This window comes from Arabidopsis thaliana, chromosome 3 (genome assembly GCF_000001735.4).
Source record: "Arabidopsis thaliana chromosome 3, partial sequence".
Lineage (NCBI taxonomy): Eukaryota > Viridiplantae > Streptophyta > Magnoliopsida > Brassicales > Brassicaceae > Arabidopsis > Arabidopsis thaliana.
In genome coordinates this window covers 4,201,970-4,217,950 of record NC_003074.8, presented here as the reverse complement: position 1 = coordinate 4,217,950, position 15,981 = coordinate 4,201,970, and the positions used below count along the sequence as shown (strand labels likewise).

The 15,981-nt window shown below is 38.3% G+C and overlaps 3 protein-coding genes and 1 non-coding gene across 5 annotated transcripts; all 4 read left to right on the top strand.

The window, feature by feature from the left end:
• Window positions 1–1,648: 1,648 nt before the first annotated feature.
• On the top strand, window positions 1,649–3,552 carry SERAT2;2 (serine acetyltransferase 2;2). Its single transcript, NM_112150.4, has one exon. It carries the CDS (start codon window positions 1,837–1,839, stop codon window positions 3,010–3,012), a length of 1,176 nt encoding a protein of 391 aa, NP_187918.1. The 5' UTR covers window positions 1,649–1,836; the 3' UTR covers window positions 3,013–3,552.
• ABCC7 (multidrug resistance-associated protein 7) lies at window positions 3,421–9,222 on the top strand. Of its 2 annotated transcripts, NM_001338032.1 has the most exons (10): window positions 3,421–3,444; window positions 4,348–6,144; window positions 6,271–6,357; window positions 6,438–7,049; window positions 7,151–7,315; window positions 7,497–7,791; window positions 7,885–8,405; window positions 8,489–8,552; window positions 8,638–8,877; window positions 8,962–9,216. In NM_001338032.1, the coding sequence occupies exons 2-10, from the start codon at window positions 4,513–4,515 to the stop codon at window positions 9,090–9,092; spliced, it is 3,747 nt and encodes a 1,248-aa protein (NP_001325667.1). In that variant the 5' UTR covers window positions 3,421–3,444; window positions 4,348–4,512; the 3' UTR covers window positions 9,093–9,216. The 2 variants fall into 2 exon arrangements, with proteins under 2 accessions (NP_001325667.1, NP_187917.3); NM_112149.4 differs by having other exon boundaries at window positions 3,421–6,144; window positions 8,962–9,222.
• Window positions 9,223–9,274: 52 nt separating this feature from the next.
• AT3G00310 lies at window positions 9,275–9,664 on the top strand. The gene is made up of 2 exons (NR_143799.1): window positions 9,275–9,428; window positions 9,544–9,664. It is a non-coding gene; the product is annotated as an uncharacterized misc_RNA (transcript).
• A 25-nt stretch (window positions 9,665–9,689) lies between these two features.
• On the top strand, window positions 9,690–15,140 carry ABCC6 (multidrug resistance-associated protein 8). The gene is made up of 9 exons (NM_112148.4): window positions 9,690–12,077; window positions 12,190–12,276; window positions 12,355–12,969; window positions 13,078–13,242; window positions 13,357–13,651; window positions 13,747–14,267; window positions 14,350–14,413; window positions 14,498–14,737; window positions 14,823–15,140. Exons 1-9 carry the CDS (start codon window positions 9,780–9,782, stop codon window positions 14,936–14,938), a joined length of 4,401 nt encoding a protein of 1,466 aa, NP_187916.3. The 5' UTR covers window positions 9,690–9,779; the 3' UTR covers window positions 14,939–15,140.
• The last annotated feature ends 841 nt before the right edge of the window (window positions 15,141–15,981 follow it).

Below are 15,981 nucleotides of genomic sequence, written 5' to 3'. Positions count from 1 at the left end.
AAAAAAAAAAAAAAAAAGAGAAACTAAAGCCGATATGCAATGAATAAATACTCGGAATCAAAAACGGGAGGAACACAAAAAATTATTGGAGTCTAAGCCATATAGAAAAAAAAAAGATATTAAAACCACAAAGCATAAAACTCAAAGCAAAATGAAAAAAAAACATATATTCTTACCTAAAAATATAAGCAACTAGGCATATATAAACCTTACTAAACAACACTAGTTAAGTCAAATTAGTCTTAAATTGATTTATGAAAGGTCTATTATACACGTCTAACAAAAAGGGTTTATATATCTCGAAGGTGGCAATGAAATATATAGTTCTTGTGTTGAACAAAGGTAATGAAATATTTAAAATTAAATTTCACTTGTATGGGATTGCACTTGCTCGTATTCACGTCATAGTGAATTGTGATAATATATTCTTTTTTTTCTTTTCATTGTGATAATTTTATTTTTTAGTCGTTATAGTTTGTTGTTTTGGTATATACAAAAAAGAATGAACAACAAAAAAGTGGGTTGATGGTAACCAAAAAAAAGTAGGTGTCACAAAAAAGAACATGTGATAGATGAGCCTCACTCCCGAAAAGAAGATGTACACAAAAACTCTGACCACAATTTAAAATGATAATAAACATGTGTTTTTTAAAATTCTTTTACCAAACAAGTGCTACTTTATTACGACAGTCGACATATATGTCCTTTTAATTTTTGTTAATTCAATCGCACGAGAATTAAAACAATGATTCGATTTGCTATGCCATTTTTTTTCAAAAATAAATTACACACATTTTTCTAAATTAAATCCCAAAGAAAATATAAACAAATCTTATTATATAAATTATGGTTTTCAAAGTTACTAACTCATACGATTATACCACGTGTCAAGTCTATCGATCAGATGTTGATACGTGTAAGAAAATAATTAACTTTTTTCTTTTAAAAAAAATAGAAATACTAAAAAAGAAATCAATTAACTTTTTTCTTCTTAAAGAATTAGATAACTAAAAAATAAATCATTATTAACATATACTAATTCATATGACTATATCTAAAAAAGATTACATTTTATTTTTCTTAACCAAAAGGATAATTAACAAAAAAAATATATATATGTTATTGGTCAAATTTTTAATATATATGGTATTAACAAAATTTGTATTATTATTAATTATGTTTTGTTAATTGTTAATAATTTTTAATATTAACTAAGATATAGATTTGATCTCATATAAATATTATTTTGACATGAAATTATTATCAAGTAAGATGAAGTGTGTAGAATTAAAATCGAGTTTTTTATGAAATAGATAGTTAAAATGTATTACAAAATTGAATGTGTAAGATAAAAATTTGTTTTTTTATTCTAAATACTAAATTATAATAAAGAAAAAATGTGTATGTTACTATTTAGACTTCAAATATCATCAATAAGATTGAATGAGTATAATAAAATAAAATGCATAAAACTACTATTTTACTATTCAAAATTATATATCAAAACAATATATAAATTATTATTTTACTATTCAAAATTTAAATATTATTGATAAAAAATTATATTTACATCTTACACCTGACCTTATCTAGTTTCTTATATAAGTTGCAATAAAAATACCAACAGATTCATAACTTTTTTTGGCACCCAGTCTCTCCACTCCTAGTGGCCACTAGTGTTCACACACAGTCAAAAAATTTTAATACAAAAAAAATTAGGAATCGAATTCAAAAAGGAAAGAAATCTAAAGAAGAAGACAGAGAGAGAAACAATCTCCAAAATACATAAATTTGTTCACATCCTTCCGTTTTTTGTTTGGCCGAGAAAAAAAAAAAATGTTGCCGGTCACAAGTCGCCGCCACTTCACAATGTCCCTATATATGCTCCGTTCATCTTCTCCACACATCAATCATCACTCTTTCCTTCTTCCTTCTTTTGTTTCCTCCAAATTCAAACACCATACTTTATCTCCTCCTCCTTCTCCTCCTCCTCCTCCTCCTATGGCTGCGTGCATCGACACCTGCCGCACTGGTAAACCCCAGATTTCTCCTCGCGATTCTTCTAAACACCACGACGATGAATCTGGCTTTCGTTACATGAACTACTTCCGTTATCCTGATCGATCTTCCTTCAATGGAACCCAGACCAAAACCCTCCATACTCGTCCTTTGCTTGAAGATCTCGATCGCGACGCTGAAGTCGATGATGTTTGGGCCAAAATCCGAGAAGAGGCTAAATCTGATATCGCCAAAGAACCTATTGTTTCCGCTTATTATCACGCTTCGATTGTTTCTCAGCGTTCGTTGGAAGCTGCGTTGGCGAATACTTTATCTGTTAAACTCAGCAATTTGAATCTTCCAAGCAACACGCTTTTCGATTTGTTCTCTGGTGTTCTTCAAGGAAACCCAGATATTGTTGAATCTGTCAAGCTAGATCTTTTAGCTGTTAAGGAGAGAGATCCTGCTTGTATAAGCTACGTTCATTGTTTCCTTCACTTTAAAGGCTTCCTCGCTTGTCAAGCGCATCGTATTGCTCATGAGCTTTGGACTCAGGACAGAAAAATCCTAGCTTTGTTGATCCAGAACAGAGTCTCTGAAGCCTTCGCTGTTGATTTCCACCCTGGAGCTAAAATCGGTACCGGGATTTTGCTAGACCATGCTACGGCTATTGTGATCGGTGAGACGGCGGTTGTGGGGAACAATGTTTCGATTCTCCATAACGTTACGCTTGGAGGAACGGGGAAACAGTGTGGAGATAGGCACCCGAAGATTGGCGATGGGGTTTTGATTGGAGCTGGGACTTGTATTTTGGGGAATATCACGATTGGTGAAGGAGCTAAGATTGGTGCGGGGTCGGTGGTGTTGAAAGACGTGCCGCCGCGTACGACGGCTGTTGGAAATCCGGCGAGGTTGCTTGGTGGTAAAGATAATCCGAAAACGCATGACAAGATTCCTGGTTTGACTATGGACCAGACGTCGCATATATCCGAGTGGTCGGATTATGTAATTTGAAAAAGTCTTTGTTTTTGGTTGTTGTTGTTGTTTATGGCTTTTCATTGTTCTCTCGGCTTCTTCTGTTATTGAAGCTGGTGAAGTATATGATATGCGATGATGCTGTTTCCATAATCAGATCATTTGTCTCTCCATAAGATAACACTGATTAAGATGGGATTGGAAAGTAAACTCGGAAACTCTGAACTCTGTTTAGTGGAGTTTCCTGTGGTTGGTTTCTGATTAGCAGAGACTTAAGATATGTTTAGTATGTAAGTGCTTATTTGGTTAAACCATGATTTCTGTGATCAGATTGTTGGGAAGAAACTGAAGATTCATCATTATTGTCTTGAGTTTTGTTTTGCTTACTACAGCTTTCTAGGAAATTATAACAAGACTAGTCAGGATCCAGGATTGCTTGCTACAATCAACTAGAACTCTACCTATTCTTCTGTAAGTGTCATCTGTTTCTGTTAAAACTTGTTGTAGAAAAAGTGGTGGGGTTAGATAGGAGTGGTATTTTCCATGAAATCGTCTCGATCTTTTTGGATTGTTGCGGAGAAACTTTTTAAAATATTATGTTTTCTCAAAGAAATTTCATTTGAATTTCTGGGAATTGAGGTTTGAAGCATTAAAAAAGCTAAGGGAAGACGTTGAGACGTCAAGGAATTATAAATTATTCCCCACTCAAGAGTTTGTCTTCGAAATAATATATTTATTGACGACTTCTCTATATATACTGTCCATCGTGATAGTCTTGAACAATATTCTCGTATCCATTGCCTAATGAAACAGAGTTACGCGATGGACAATCCTATCGTTTTTTTCCTCCTTGAGTCCAATTATTTTCCAATGTTCTCCATTTTCTTTAATCTTCTTTTGTTGCTAGTTATGTTTGGTTCCTGTGTTTACAAGAAAAGGTTGGGTTGGGAAAATAGTGATGCTTTCACGAATGAGAGGTTTAAGGATATGTCTTTAACATACAATAAACTGGTCGTTATATGTTGTGAGACTTTGTCTGCCTTGAATTCTGTGTTGTTGCTGTTAAGTTGCTTCAACCTGCATAAAAATGGTTGGGATCGCAGCGAACTGATGATTCTCTTAGATCTTTTATTTACAGCCCTTTCTTGGGGTGCCATCTCTTTCTACATACGTAGTCAATTTACCTATTCTCATGATCAAAAGTTTCCTATTTTGCTTAGAGTCTGGTGGGTTTTGTATTTTATGTTTTCTTGCTACCGTCTTTTGGTAGACATTGCTCTATACAAGAAGCAAGAACTGGTGTCAGTTCACCTTTTATTGTCTGATGTACTGGCCGTAAGCGTGGGGTTGTTTCTCTGCTATTCATGTTTGCAGAAGCAAGGACAAGGTGAAAGGATCAACTTATTACTCGAAGAACCCCTCTTGAATGGAGCTGAATCTAGTGCGGCTACTAGTGTGCAGTTGGATAAGGCCGAAGATGATGAGGTTGTTACACCTTTTTCGAACGCTGGGTTTCTAAGCCATGTGAGTTTCTCTTGGATGAGTCCTTTAATTGTCTTAGGAAACGAGAAAATTATAGACAGCGAGGATGTTCCTCAAGTTGACAATAGTGACAGAGCCGAGAAACTATTTTGGATATTTAGGAGTAAGCTTGAATGGGACGATGGTGAAAGAAGGATCACCACGTATAAGCTTATTAAGGCACTCTTCTTTTCAGTGTGGCGAGATATTCTATTGTCAACTCTGTTTGCTTTTGTCTATACAGTGTCTTGCTACGTTGCACCGTATCTCATGGATACTTTCGTTCAGTACCTGAACGGTCAACGACAGTATTCAAATCAAGGGGTTGTTTTAGTGACAACTTTTTTTGTTGCTAAGCTTGTAGAATGCCAAGCGCGGAGGAATTGGTATTTCAGGTTGCAGAAAGCTGGGATTGGAATGAGATCAGTCCTGGTTTCAATGATCTACGAAAAGGGCTTGACCCTTCCCTGTTATTCAAAGCAAGGACACACCAGTGGTGAGATCATAAATCTCATGACAGTAGATGCTGAGAGAATCAGTGCTTTTAGTTGGTATATGCATGATCCATGGATACTTGTCTTACAAATCAGTTTAGCGTTATTGATCTTGTACAGAAGCCTTGGGCTAGGATCAATTGCAGCTTTTGCTGCAACGTTTTTAGTTATGCTGGGAAATATTCCCTTGGCAAAGTTGGAAGAGAAGTTTCAGGGAAATTTAATGGAGTCTAAAGATAACAGGATGAAGAAAACATCGGAGGCCTTACTGAACATGAGGATTCTTAAACTTCAAGGATGGGAGATGAAGTTCCTTCATAAGATTCTTGACCTTAGAGGCATTGAAGCAGGCTGGCTTAAGAAATTCGTGTATAACTCTGCGGCTATCAGCTCTGTTCTCTGGGCTGCACCTTCGTTCGTTTCTGCAACAGCTTTTGGAGCTTGTATGCTTCTGAAGATTCCTCTTGAATCGGGAAAGATAATAGCTGCTCTTGCAACTTTTCGAATTCTGCAAACTCCGATATACAAACTTCCTGATACGATCTCCATGATTGTTCAGACAAAGGTATCTCTTGATAGGATTGCAACTTTTCTTTGCCTTGATGATTTGCAGCAAGATGGTATGGAGAGACTTCCTAGTGGAAGTTCAAAAATGGATGTGGAAGTCAGCAATGGTGCTTTCTCTTGGGATGACTCTTCACCCATCCCGACGCTGAAAGACATAAGGTTCAAAATCCCTCATGGGATGAACATCGCTATATGTGGTACTGTTGGTTCAGGGAAATCAAGCTTACTCTCGTCCATACTAGGTGAAGTTCCCAAAATATCTGGAAATCTTAAGGTTTGTGGAAGAAAGGCATACATTGCACAGTCGCCTTGGATCCAGAGTGGCAAAGTCGAAGAGAACATTCTGTTTGGTAAGCCCATGCAAAGAGAATGGTACCAAAGGGTGCTTGAAGCGTGTTCTTTGAATAAGGACTTGGAGGTATTTCCGTTCCGTGATCAGACAGTTATTGGAGAAAGGGGTATCAATCTTAGCGGTGGACAGAAGCAACGGATACAGATTGCACGTGCTCTTTACCAAGACGCAGATATCTATCTGTTTGATGACCCTTTTAGTGCAGTAGACGCTCATACTGGATCACATCTCTTCAAGGTAATAATCATTTTCCCTTTTTCTGATTATCTTGACTTGAAGTATATAGACTCTTACCTTTTACTTTTTGCTGGCTTCTGCTATGCATATTGATATGATCTCTTACGCTTATCGTTTCTGTTACAGGAAGTCCTGCTGGGGCTTCTGAGAAACAAGACAGTCATATATGTCACTCATCAACTTGAATTCCTGCCTGAAGCTGATCTTATACTGGTTTGGGCTTCTTCGCTCTACCATCTTTCCAATGCGTTATCTAATTACATATTTATTATATCAGATAATCATTTTTGTAGGTCATGAAAGATGGGAGGATCACGCAAGCAGGGAAGTACAATGAAATTCTTGAATCAGGAACAGATTTCATGGAACTTGTAGGAGCTCACACTGATGCCTTAGCTGCAGTTGATTCATATGAAAAAGGATCTGCTTCAGCACAATCAACAACAAGCAAAGAAAGCAAAGTTTCCAACGATGAAGAAAAACAAGAGGAAGATTTGCCTAGCCCGAAAGGACAACTAGTTCAAGAAGAAGAGCGGGAGAAAGGCAAAGTTGGGTTCACTGTATACCAAAAGTATATGAAATTGGCGTATGGAGGAGCACTTGTGCCTATTATATTGGTTGTACAGATTCTCTTTCAGGTTCTAAACATCGGGAGCAACTATTGGATGGCTTGGGTAACTCCTGTTTCTAAGGATGTGAAACCTCTAGTGAGTGGCTCTACATTGATTCTAGTCTATGTATTTCTAGCCACTGCGAGCTCCTTCTGTATACTTGTCAGAGCAATGCTGTCCGCGATGACTGGTTTCAAGATAGCTACTGAACTCTTCAATCAAATGCATTTTCGCATTTTTCGTGCCTCCATGTCATTCTTTGATGCCACCCCAATTGGCCGAATTTTGAATAGAGTAAGAACCATCTATCTTTACTTACTCGACTTGTACTGGCAATTCCAAAACTGATCCTGCAAACTCTTAATCTAACCACTGTGGTTTCAATCCTGATTTAGGCTTCTACAGACCAAAGTGCCGTGGATTTGAGATTACCAAGTCAATTTTCAAATCTTGCAATTGCTGCTGTAAACATCTTGGGGATTATTGGAGTGATGGGACAGGTTGCTTGGCAGGTCCTTATCGTCTTCATCCCTGTCATCGCTGCATGCACCTGGTATCGGGTATTCTTCATAACACTGACAAACTTAGATTAAAGCTTAGCTTCATACCTTTGTCTTGTATAGCTCATGGAAATCACGATAAGATAATCTAGGAGACTTAATGCAATCATTGATACTACACATACTAACTTTCTTGAAGTTCTCACTTTAGTCTTGATATTGATTTAATGTATGTATGCAGCAATATTACATATCTGCGGCTCGGGAACTAGCAAGATTATCTGGAATAAGCAGATCGCCTTTGGTGCAGCATTTTTCTGAAACACTTTCAGGGATAACAACTATAAGGAGCTTTGATCAAGAACCAAGATTCCGCACTGATATCATGAGACTTAACGATTGTTATTCTCGGCTGAGGTTCCATGCCATTTCTGCAATGGAGTGGCTCTGCTTCCGTCTTGATCTCTTATCCACTGTGGCATTTGCGCTTTCGCTTGTTATCTTAGTTTCTGTGCCTGAAGGAGTCATTAATCCAAGTAGGTCACCGCCCTTTAATCATTGTATTTGTTATTGTTTACTTTCAAGACTAAAAATCTTCCGGGTCGTTCTTGGTATTTTGCTTCTTAAAGGCTTTGCAGGATTGGCGGTTACATATGCACTCAATCTAAATAGCCTGCAAGCAACTTTAATATGGACACTTTGCGATCTTGAGAACAAAATGATATCCGTGGAGAGAATGCTTCAATACATAGACATCCCCAGTGAACCATCTCTCGTTATTGAATCAACTAGGCCTGAGAAATCTTGGCCCTGTCGCGGAGAGATTACTATCTGTAATCTGCAAGTACGATATGGGCCACATCTGCCTATGGTGCTGCGTGGGCTGACATGCACTTTTCGAGGAGGCCTGAAAACGGGAATCGTTGGAAGAACAGGATGTGGCAAATCCACTCTAATTCAAACCCTTTTTAGGATTGTGGAACCTGCAGCTGGAGAAATCAGGATAGATGGAATAAACATCTTGACCATTGGGCTGCATGACCTGCGTTCCAGACTAAGTATCATACCTCAAGAACCAACCATGTTTGAAGGCACGGTTCGCAGTAACTTGGACCCTCTTGAGGAATACGCTGATGACCAAATCTGGGAGGTTAGTTGGCTCTTGTTTCTTTCAATGTTTCTGCAGATAGAAAAAGGAAGGTTCTCACACGATTTTTGTTGCTCTGATTTCAGGCACTCGACAAGTGTCAACTTGGGGATGAAATAAGGAAGAAAGAACTAAAGCTAGATTCCCCTGGTTAGTACGGCTAAAACTATAGTCGACAAGAGTCATCTCGAATCTGTTAAAACACATCTAATGAAAGGAATCTCTAATATTGCAGTAAGTGAGAATGGACAGAACTGGAGTGTTGGTCAGAGACAACTGGTGTGTCTTGGACGAGTCTTGCTAAAGAGAAGCAAAGTATTGATTCTTGATGAAGCCACAGCTTCTGTAGATACAGCGACTGATACTCTGATACAGGAAACACTGAGACAACATTTCTCGGGCTGTACAGTAATAACAATCGCACACAGAATATCATCTGTTATAGACAGTGATATGGTACTGCTCCTAGACCAAGGTAATGATCATACACTTTTTTAATACGTTTGTTCTATCAGAAGGAAGGCTTAGATGAAGATTGGTTATGTATCTAAAAATGCAGGGTTAATAGAAGAACACGATTCACCGGCGAGATTGCTGGAAGACAAGTCCTCGTCATTTTCAAAGCTTGTGGCAGAGTACACAGCAAGTTCGGATTCAAGATTCAAAAGAAGTTCAATGAAAACAAACTAGTTATAATAAAATTAATAATCTTGCCTTGTCGTGTTTGTTTCAGAAAGAAAACAGTAATAATTTGTAAGAAATAGTATTTGTTTGTTTTCTCTCTGATGAGGAACGAATTACATTATCAGTTTACAACACGTTTTGGTCTCTATTTCTCTCTTTTACAATTTTTTTTAAATCACAGGCATGACATTTTAGGATCTCAGGGAACTTCACGATGAAACTCTTTTCCATCTTAAGGTGAGAAATTAGATTCACCGCCTGACCGTATTGTCAAAGTGAGCTGGTTGCTGTGATCTATTTGGTGGGAAAAATGAAGAATTTACCATTTGCCAGCACTCAGGGGTACGTATATTGTTACCATCAGTAAGTATCATCTGTTTCTGTTACAACATGTTTGTGATTTTTCTAACTCAAAATTTTGATGGATCTGCTTCTACACATCTGTCTATGTTCTCAGAATGGTCCACTGTTTGCATCAGTGGAGTTTCAGAAGGGAGTCTTTTAACATTATTAAACTCTTCATGTTTTGTTGGTTAATGGTTACGGCGTCATCGTATATATATATAATTTTCTCTTTTGTTCTTTTGTCTTGGTGGTCTGCGAAAGTAATATTATTTATTGACTCAGTAGCCTATATATATATAGATATATCTTGTCCTCAGAGTGAACATTTTGGTCAACACTCAGTTCCTGATGGAAAATCCTATCGATTCTCTTCTCCTCCAGCCCATCTACCTTTCGGTACTTTCGTTTTTCTTGAATCTGGTGTTGTTGCTAATTCTTTTTGGTTCATGGCTTTTCAAAAAGAGAGTAGCTTGTGAAGATACTGATGCTATCATGAATGAAGAGTTTAAACACATATCTTTCTCGTATAATAAACTGGTTCTTATTTGTTGTGTCTCATTATCTGTGTTTTATTCTGTGCTTTCGTTGCTAAGTTGCCTTCACTGGCATACAAATGGTTGGCCTTTCTTAGATCTTCTGTTGGCTGCCCTTACTTGGGGTTCCATCTCTGTTTACCTGTTTGGTCGATACACTAATTCTTGTGAGCAAAAAGTACTATTTTTGCTTAGAGTTTGGTGGGTTTTCTTTTTCGTGGTTTCTTGCTACCATCTTGTGGTAGACTTTGTTCTATACAAGAAGCAAGAAATGGTGTCAGTTCACTTTGTAATTTCTGATTTGGTGGGCGTCTGCGCTGGCTTGTTTCTCTGTTGTTCGTGCTTGTGGAAGAAAGGAGAAGGTGAAAGGATCGACCTTCTCAAAGAACCACTCTTGAGCAGTGCTGAATCTAGTGATAATGAAGAGGTCACTGCACCTTTTTCAAAAGCTGGGATTCTAAGCCGCATGAGTTTCTCCTGGATGAGCCCTTTGATTACCTTAGGAAATGAGAAAATCATAGACATCAAGGATGTTCCTCAACTTGACCGTAGTGACACAACTGAGAGCCTATTTTGGATATTTAGGAGTAAGCTTGAATGGGACGATGGTGAAAGAAGGATCACCACATTTAAGCTAATCAAGGCTCTCTTCCTCTCAGTGTGGCGAGATATTGTTTTGTCAGCTCTGCTTGCTTTTGTCTACACGGTGTCTTGCTACGTTGCACCATATCTCATGGATAATTTCGTTCAGTACCTGAATGGTAACAGACAATATAAGAACCAAGGTTATGTGTTAGTGACAACTTTCTTTGTTGCTAAGCTTGTGGAATGCCAAACACAGAGGCAGTGGTTCTTTAGGGGGCAAAAAGCTGGGCTTGGGATGAGATCGGTCCTGGTTTCGATGATCTATGAAAAGGGGTTGACCCTTCCATGTCATTCGAAGCAAGGACACACTAGTGGCGAGATTATAAACCTCATGGCAGTAGATGCTGACAGGATCAGTGCTTTTAGTTGGTTTATGCATGATCCATGGATACTTGTTTTACAAGTTAGTTTGGCCTTATGGATCTTGTATAAAAGCCTCGGATTAGGATCAATTGCAGCTTTTCCTGCAACTATTTTAGTTATGCTGGCAAATTATCCCTTTGCAAAGTTGGAAGAGAAGTTTCAGAGCAGTTTGATGAAGTCCAAAGACAACAGAATGAAGAAAACATCGGAGGTCTTACTGAACATGAAGATTCTCAAACTTCAGGGATGGGAGATGAAGTTTCTTTCTAAGATCCTTGAACTTAGACATATTGAAGCAGGCTGGCTAAAAAAGTTTGTGTACAATTCGTCCGCTATCAACTCTGTTTTGTGGGCGGCACCTTCTTTCATATCTGCAACAGCTTTTGGCGCATGTTTATTGCTGAAAATTCCTCTTGAATCAGGGAAGATACTGGCGGCTCTTGCAACTTTCCGGATTCTGCAAGGCCCAATCTACAAACTTCCCGAAACAATCTCAATGATTGTTCAAACTAAGGTATCTCTTAATAGGATTGCATCTTTTCTCTGTCTAGATGACTTGCAGCAAGATGTTGTGGGGAGGCTTCCTAGTGGAAGTTCAGAAATGGCTGTGGAAATCAGTAATGGTACTTTCTCCTGGGATGACTCTTCCCCAATCCCGACATTGAGAGACATGAATTTCAAAGTTTCTCAGGGCATGAATGTAGCTATTTGTGGTACTGTTGGCTCGGGGAAATCAAGCCTACTCTCATCCATACTGGGTGAAGTTCCCAAAATATCTGGAAATCTTAAAGTTTGTGGAAGAAAGGCATACATTGCACAATCACCTTGGATCCAAAGCGGCAAAGTCGAAGAGAACATTCTGTTTGGTAAGCCAATGGAAAGAGAGTGGTACGATAGGGTGCTTGAAGCATGTTCTTTAAATAAAGACTTGGAGATACTTCCGTTCCATGACCAGACAGTTATTGGGGAAAGGGGTATCAATTTAAGCGGTGGGCAGAAGCAGCGTATACAAATCGCCCGTGCTCTCTACCAAGACGCAGATATTTATCTGTTTGATGACCCTTTTAGTGCAGTAGACGCTCATACTGGATCACATCTCTTTAAGGTATAATGCTCCCTTTCTTTCTGATTATCTTCATGTACATAAAAAATCGTACAATATACTTTGTACTGGCTTCTGATATTTGATATGATCTCTCATTGTTCTTTTAAAATAGGAAGTTCTGCTGGGGCTTCTGAGACACAAGACAGTCATATATGTCACTCATCAAGTTGAATTCTTGCCTGAAGCTGATCTTATATTGGTTTGTGACTTATCCCTTACTATCTTTCCGATGCATCTTCTAATCACATGTTTATATATTTAGAATTAATTTTTGTAGGTCATGAAAGATGGCAAGATAACACAAGCGGGGAAATACCATGAGATTCTCGATTCAGGAACAGATTTCATGGAACTTGTAGGAGCTCACACTGAAGCCTTAGCAACAATTGATTCATGTGAAACAGGCTATGCTTCTGAAAAATCAACTACGGACAAAGAAAACGAAGTACTCCATCATAAAGAAAAACAAGAGAATGGTTCGGATAACAAGCCAAGCGGACAACTAGTTCAAGAAGAGGAAAGGGAGAAGGGAAAAGTTGGGTTCACTGTGTACAAAAAATACATGGCACTAGCATACGGAGGAGCAGTTATTCCTTTAATATTGGTGGTACAGGTTCTCTTTCAGCTTCTGAGCATTGGGAGCAATTATTGGATGACCTGGGTGACTCCTGTTTCCAAGGACGTGGAACCTCCAGTGAGCGGCTTCACATTGATTCTAGTCTATGTACTTCTAGCGGTCGCAAGCTCCTTCTGCATACTCATCAGAGCTTTGCTGGTTGCGATGACTGGTTTCAAGATGGCTACTGAACTCTTCACCCAAATGCATCTCCGCATTTTCCGTGCCTCCATGTCATTCTTTGATGCCACCCCAATGGGGCGAATTTTGAATAGAGTAAGTAACTCCAAATGTTTGGTTACTCAAAATTCAAAGTGGCCATATTAAAAATAAATCCTACACGACGTCTTTTACCTGATTACTCTGTTTTCAATTTTGGTTTAGGCTTCTACAGACCAAAGTGTCGCAGATTTGAGATTACCCGGTCAATTTGCATATGTTGCTATCGCAGCTATTAACATTTTGGGGATTATCGGAGTGATAGTACAGGTTGCTTGGCAGGTCCTTATTGTCTTCATCCCTGTCGTCGCTGCATGTGCCTGGTACCGGGTAATTTTCATAATACATAAGTCACAAATTAACTTTTAGCATCTTACTTAATAGTATGAAACATACTAATGCTTTTGTGGTTCTCACACTTGTTAATTTAATCTATGGACGCAGCAATATTACATATCCGCAGCTCGAGAACTCGCAAGATTAGCTGGAATAAGCAGATCTCCTGTGGTACATCATTTTTCTGAAACACTTTCAGGGATAACAACTATCAGGAGTTTTGATCAAGAACCAAGGTTCCGTGGTGACATCATGAGACTTAGTGATTGTTATTCACGGCTGAAGTTCCATTCGACCGGTGCAATGGAATGGCTCTGCTTCCGCCTTGAACTTTTATCCACTTTCGCATTCGCTTCTTCACTTGTTATCTTAGTTTCTGCCCCTGAAGGAGTCATTAATCCAAGTGAGTCACCACCCCTTTTTATTATTGATTTTGTTTTGGTGCAGATGCACAACTAAAAATCTCCCACGCCTTTCTCGGTATTTTGCTTCTTAAAGGCTTAGCAGGACTGGCGATTACATATGCACTCAATCTAAATACCCTGCAAGCAACTTTAATATGGACGCTTTGTGATCTCGAGAACAAAATGATATCTGTGGAGAGAATGCTTCAATACACAAACATCCCCAGTGAACCACCTCTTGTGATTGAAACAACTCGGCCTGAGAAATCATGGCCTTCTCGTGGAGAGATTACTATCTGTAATCTGCAAGTACGATATGGGCCACATTTGCCCATGGTGCTGCATGGACTGACATGCACTTTTCCAGGAGGCCTGAAAACCGGAATCGTTGGAAGAACAGGATGTGGCAAATCCACTCTAATTCAAACCCTTTTTAGGATTGTGGAACCTGCAGCGGGAGAAATCAGGATAGATGGGATAAACATCTTGTCCATTGGGCTGCATGACCTTCGTTCTAGACTAAGTATCATACCTCAAGATCCAACCATGTTTGAAGGCACGATTCGTAGTAACTTGGACCCTCTTGAGGAATACACTGATGACCAAATCTGGGAGGTTTGTTGGCTCTTGTTTCTTTCCATGTTTCTGCAGATAACAAAAGGAAGGTTCTCACACGATTTTCTCGTCCTCTTTTCAGGCACTCGACAATTGTCAACTTGGGGACGAAGTAAGGAAGAAAGAACTAAAGCTGGATTCCCCTGGTTAGTGTTAATAAAACTATTGTTTACAAGAGTCATCTTGAATCTGGTTATCACATCTAATGAAATGAATCTCTTATATTTTAGTTAGTGAGAATGGACAGAACTGGAGTGTTGGTCAGAGACAATTGGTGTGCCTGGGACGAGTCTTGCTCAAGAGAAGCAAATTACTGGTTCTTGATGAAGCCACAGCTTCTATCGATACCGCTACTGATAATCTGATCCAGGAGACTCTGAGGCACCACTTTGCGGATTGTACAGTGATAACAATCGCACATAGAATATCTTCTGTGATAGACAGCGATATGGTCCTGCTCCTAGACCAAGGTTGTGAATCTGATTATACACTTCTATTTACGCTTTTATAACTAGAAGACTTATATTAAATCTGTTTTATGTATCCTAAATGCAGGTCTTATCAAAGAACATGATTCACCGGCGAGATTGCTAGAAGACAGGTCGTCATTATTCTCAAAGCTTGTGGCAGAGTACACAACAAGTTCTGAATCCAAATCCAAAAGAAGCTGATAGAATCAAAGATCCATAAAAAAATGGGACCAAACAAGTTTGTTTATCGTCTAGCCTTTGTCGTGTTTCTATGTAATTTGTGATCTGACGTTTGTGCTTGACTTTGTAAGCTGATGAAACTTCCATGAAAATGGCATAATTGAAGTGGAAAAATAAAGTATGGACAAAGACTTGTCAAAAGAAAGAAAAAAGTAGACTTGGCCTTTCTAGTCCAGTAGCTATGACCACATACATGCATACAAGGCTCCAATATCGTGATAGACTTAACGGCTAATGGAATGATAACATGATTATTAGAATATGAATTTGAATGCGGACCATATTATTATTAAATCATAGTTACAAAAAGTAATATTATGAGATGAGAATGATGTTGTGGGACACAGCCGTTGACTGACAAGATACAGAGACTTATCATTTCCTTGCAGCCCAATCCTCTATGAATCTTCTTGATTTCCTTCCCAAGAAATTTTTGCACTGTGACAACTTCCCAAATATTCCAAACTTTATAGTAGTTTATTTTTCCATTTACCAAAATATCTTAACCCAAAAAATATGATAACTTAGTTGTTGGGTTATGCGTTGTTATTTATTACGTTAAAGAAATGTATACATTTGTTAAATGGTTTCACGTTCACCTCTTGAGTGGATTAGAGAAGATTTGTTTTTAGTATTTGTGATTTGTTTTGTAGAATATGAATCAAACTGAATAACGAGTCGAAGGAAATCTAACGCACGGATATTGGTAAGGTTCGTCTATGTAATGTATTAGTGTGTCAGATTTTCAACAAAGAAAAGAAAAACAGATTCATGTGAGATAGAAAAAAGTGACATAAAGTGAAACTGAAGCTTATAATATGTACTAATATCTTAAATTTACAACCACAAGCTAAGAAGACAACTTTAGTTAAAGGTAATTCGTACGTCATCAGAGAGACATGGAGGATACTAGTTGAAAAGTCAGCAATTGCTTTGGAGAAAAAGGAGTTCTATCCCCTATCTTCTGCAATGAGAGACATATAAAAATAAAGAAATTTCTTTTA

Bases quoted from the DNA above. Each gene is read 5' to 3' on its own strand.
- ABCC6 (NM_112148.4), top strand. From the start codon at position 9,780: ATGGAAAATCCTATCGATTCTCTTCTCCTCCAGCCCATCTACCTTTCG. The intron at 12,277-12,354 runs GTTTGTGACTTA...TAATTTTTGTAG, and splicing joins CTGAAGCTGATCTTATATTG to GTCATGAAAGATGGCAAGAT. The intron at 14,414-14,497 runs GTTAGTGTTAAT...CTTATATTTTAG, and splicing joins ACTAAAGCTGGATTCCCCTG to TTAGTGAGAATGGACAGAAC.
- ABCC7 (NM_112149.4), top strand. From the start codon at position 3,778: ATGAAACAGAGTTACGCGATGGACAATCCTATCGTTTTTTTCCTCCTT. The intron at 7,050-7,150 runs GTAAGAACCATC...ATCCTGATTTAG, and splicing joins TTGGCCGAATTTTGAATAGA to GCTTCTACAGACCAAAGTGC. The intron at 7,792-7,884 runs GTAGGTCACCGC...TGCTTCTTAAAG, and splicing joins TGAAGGAGTCATTAATCCAA to GCTTTGCAGGATTGGCGGTT.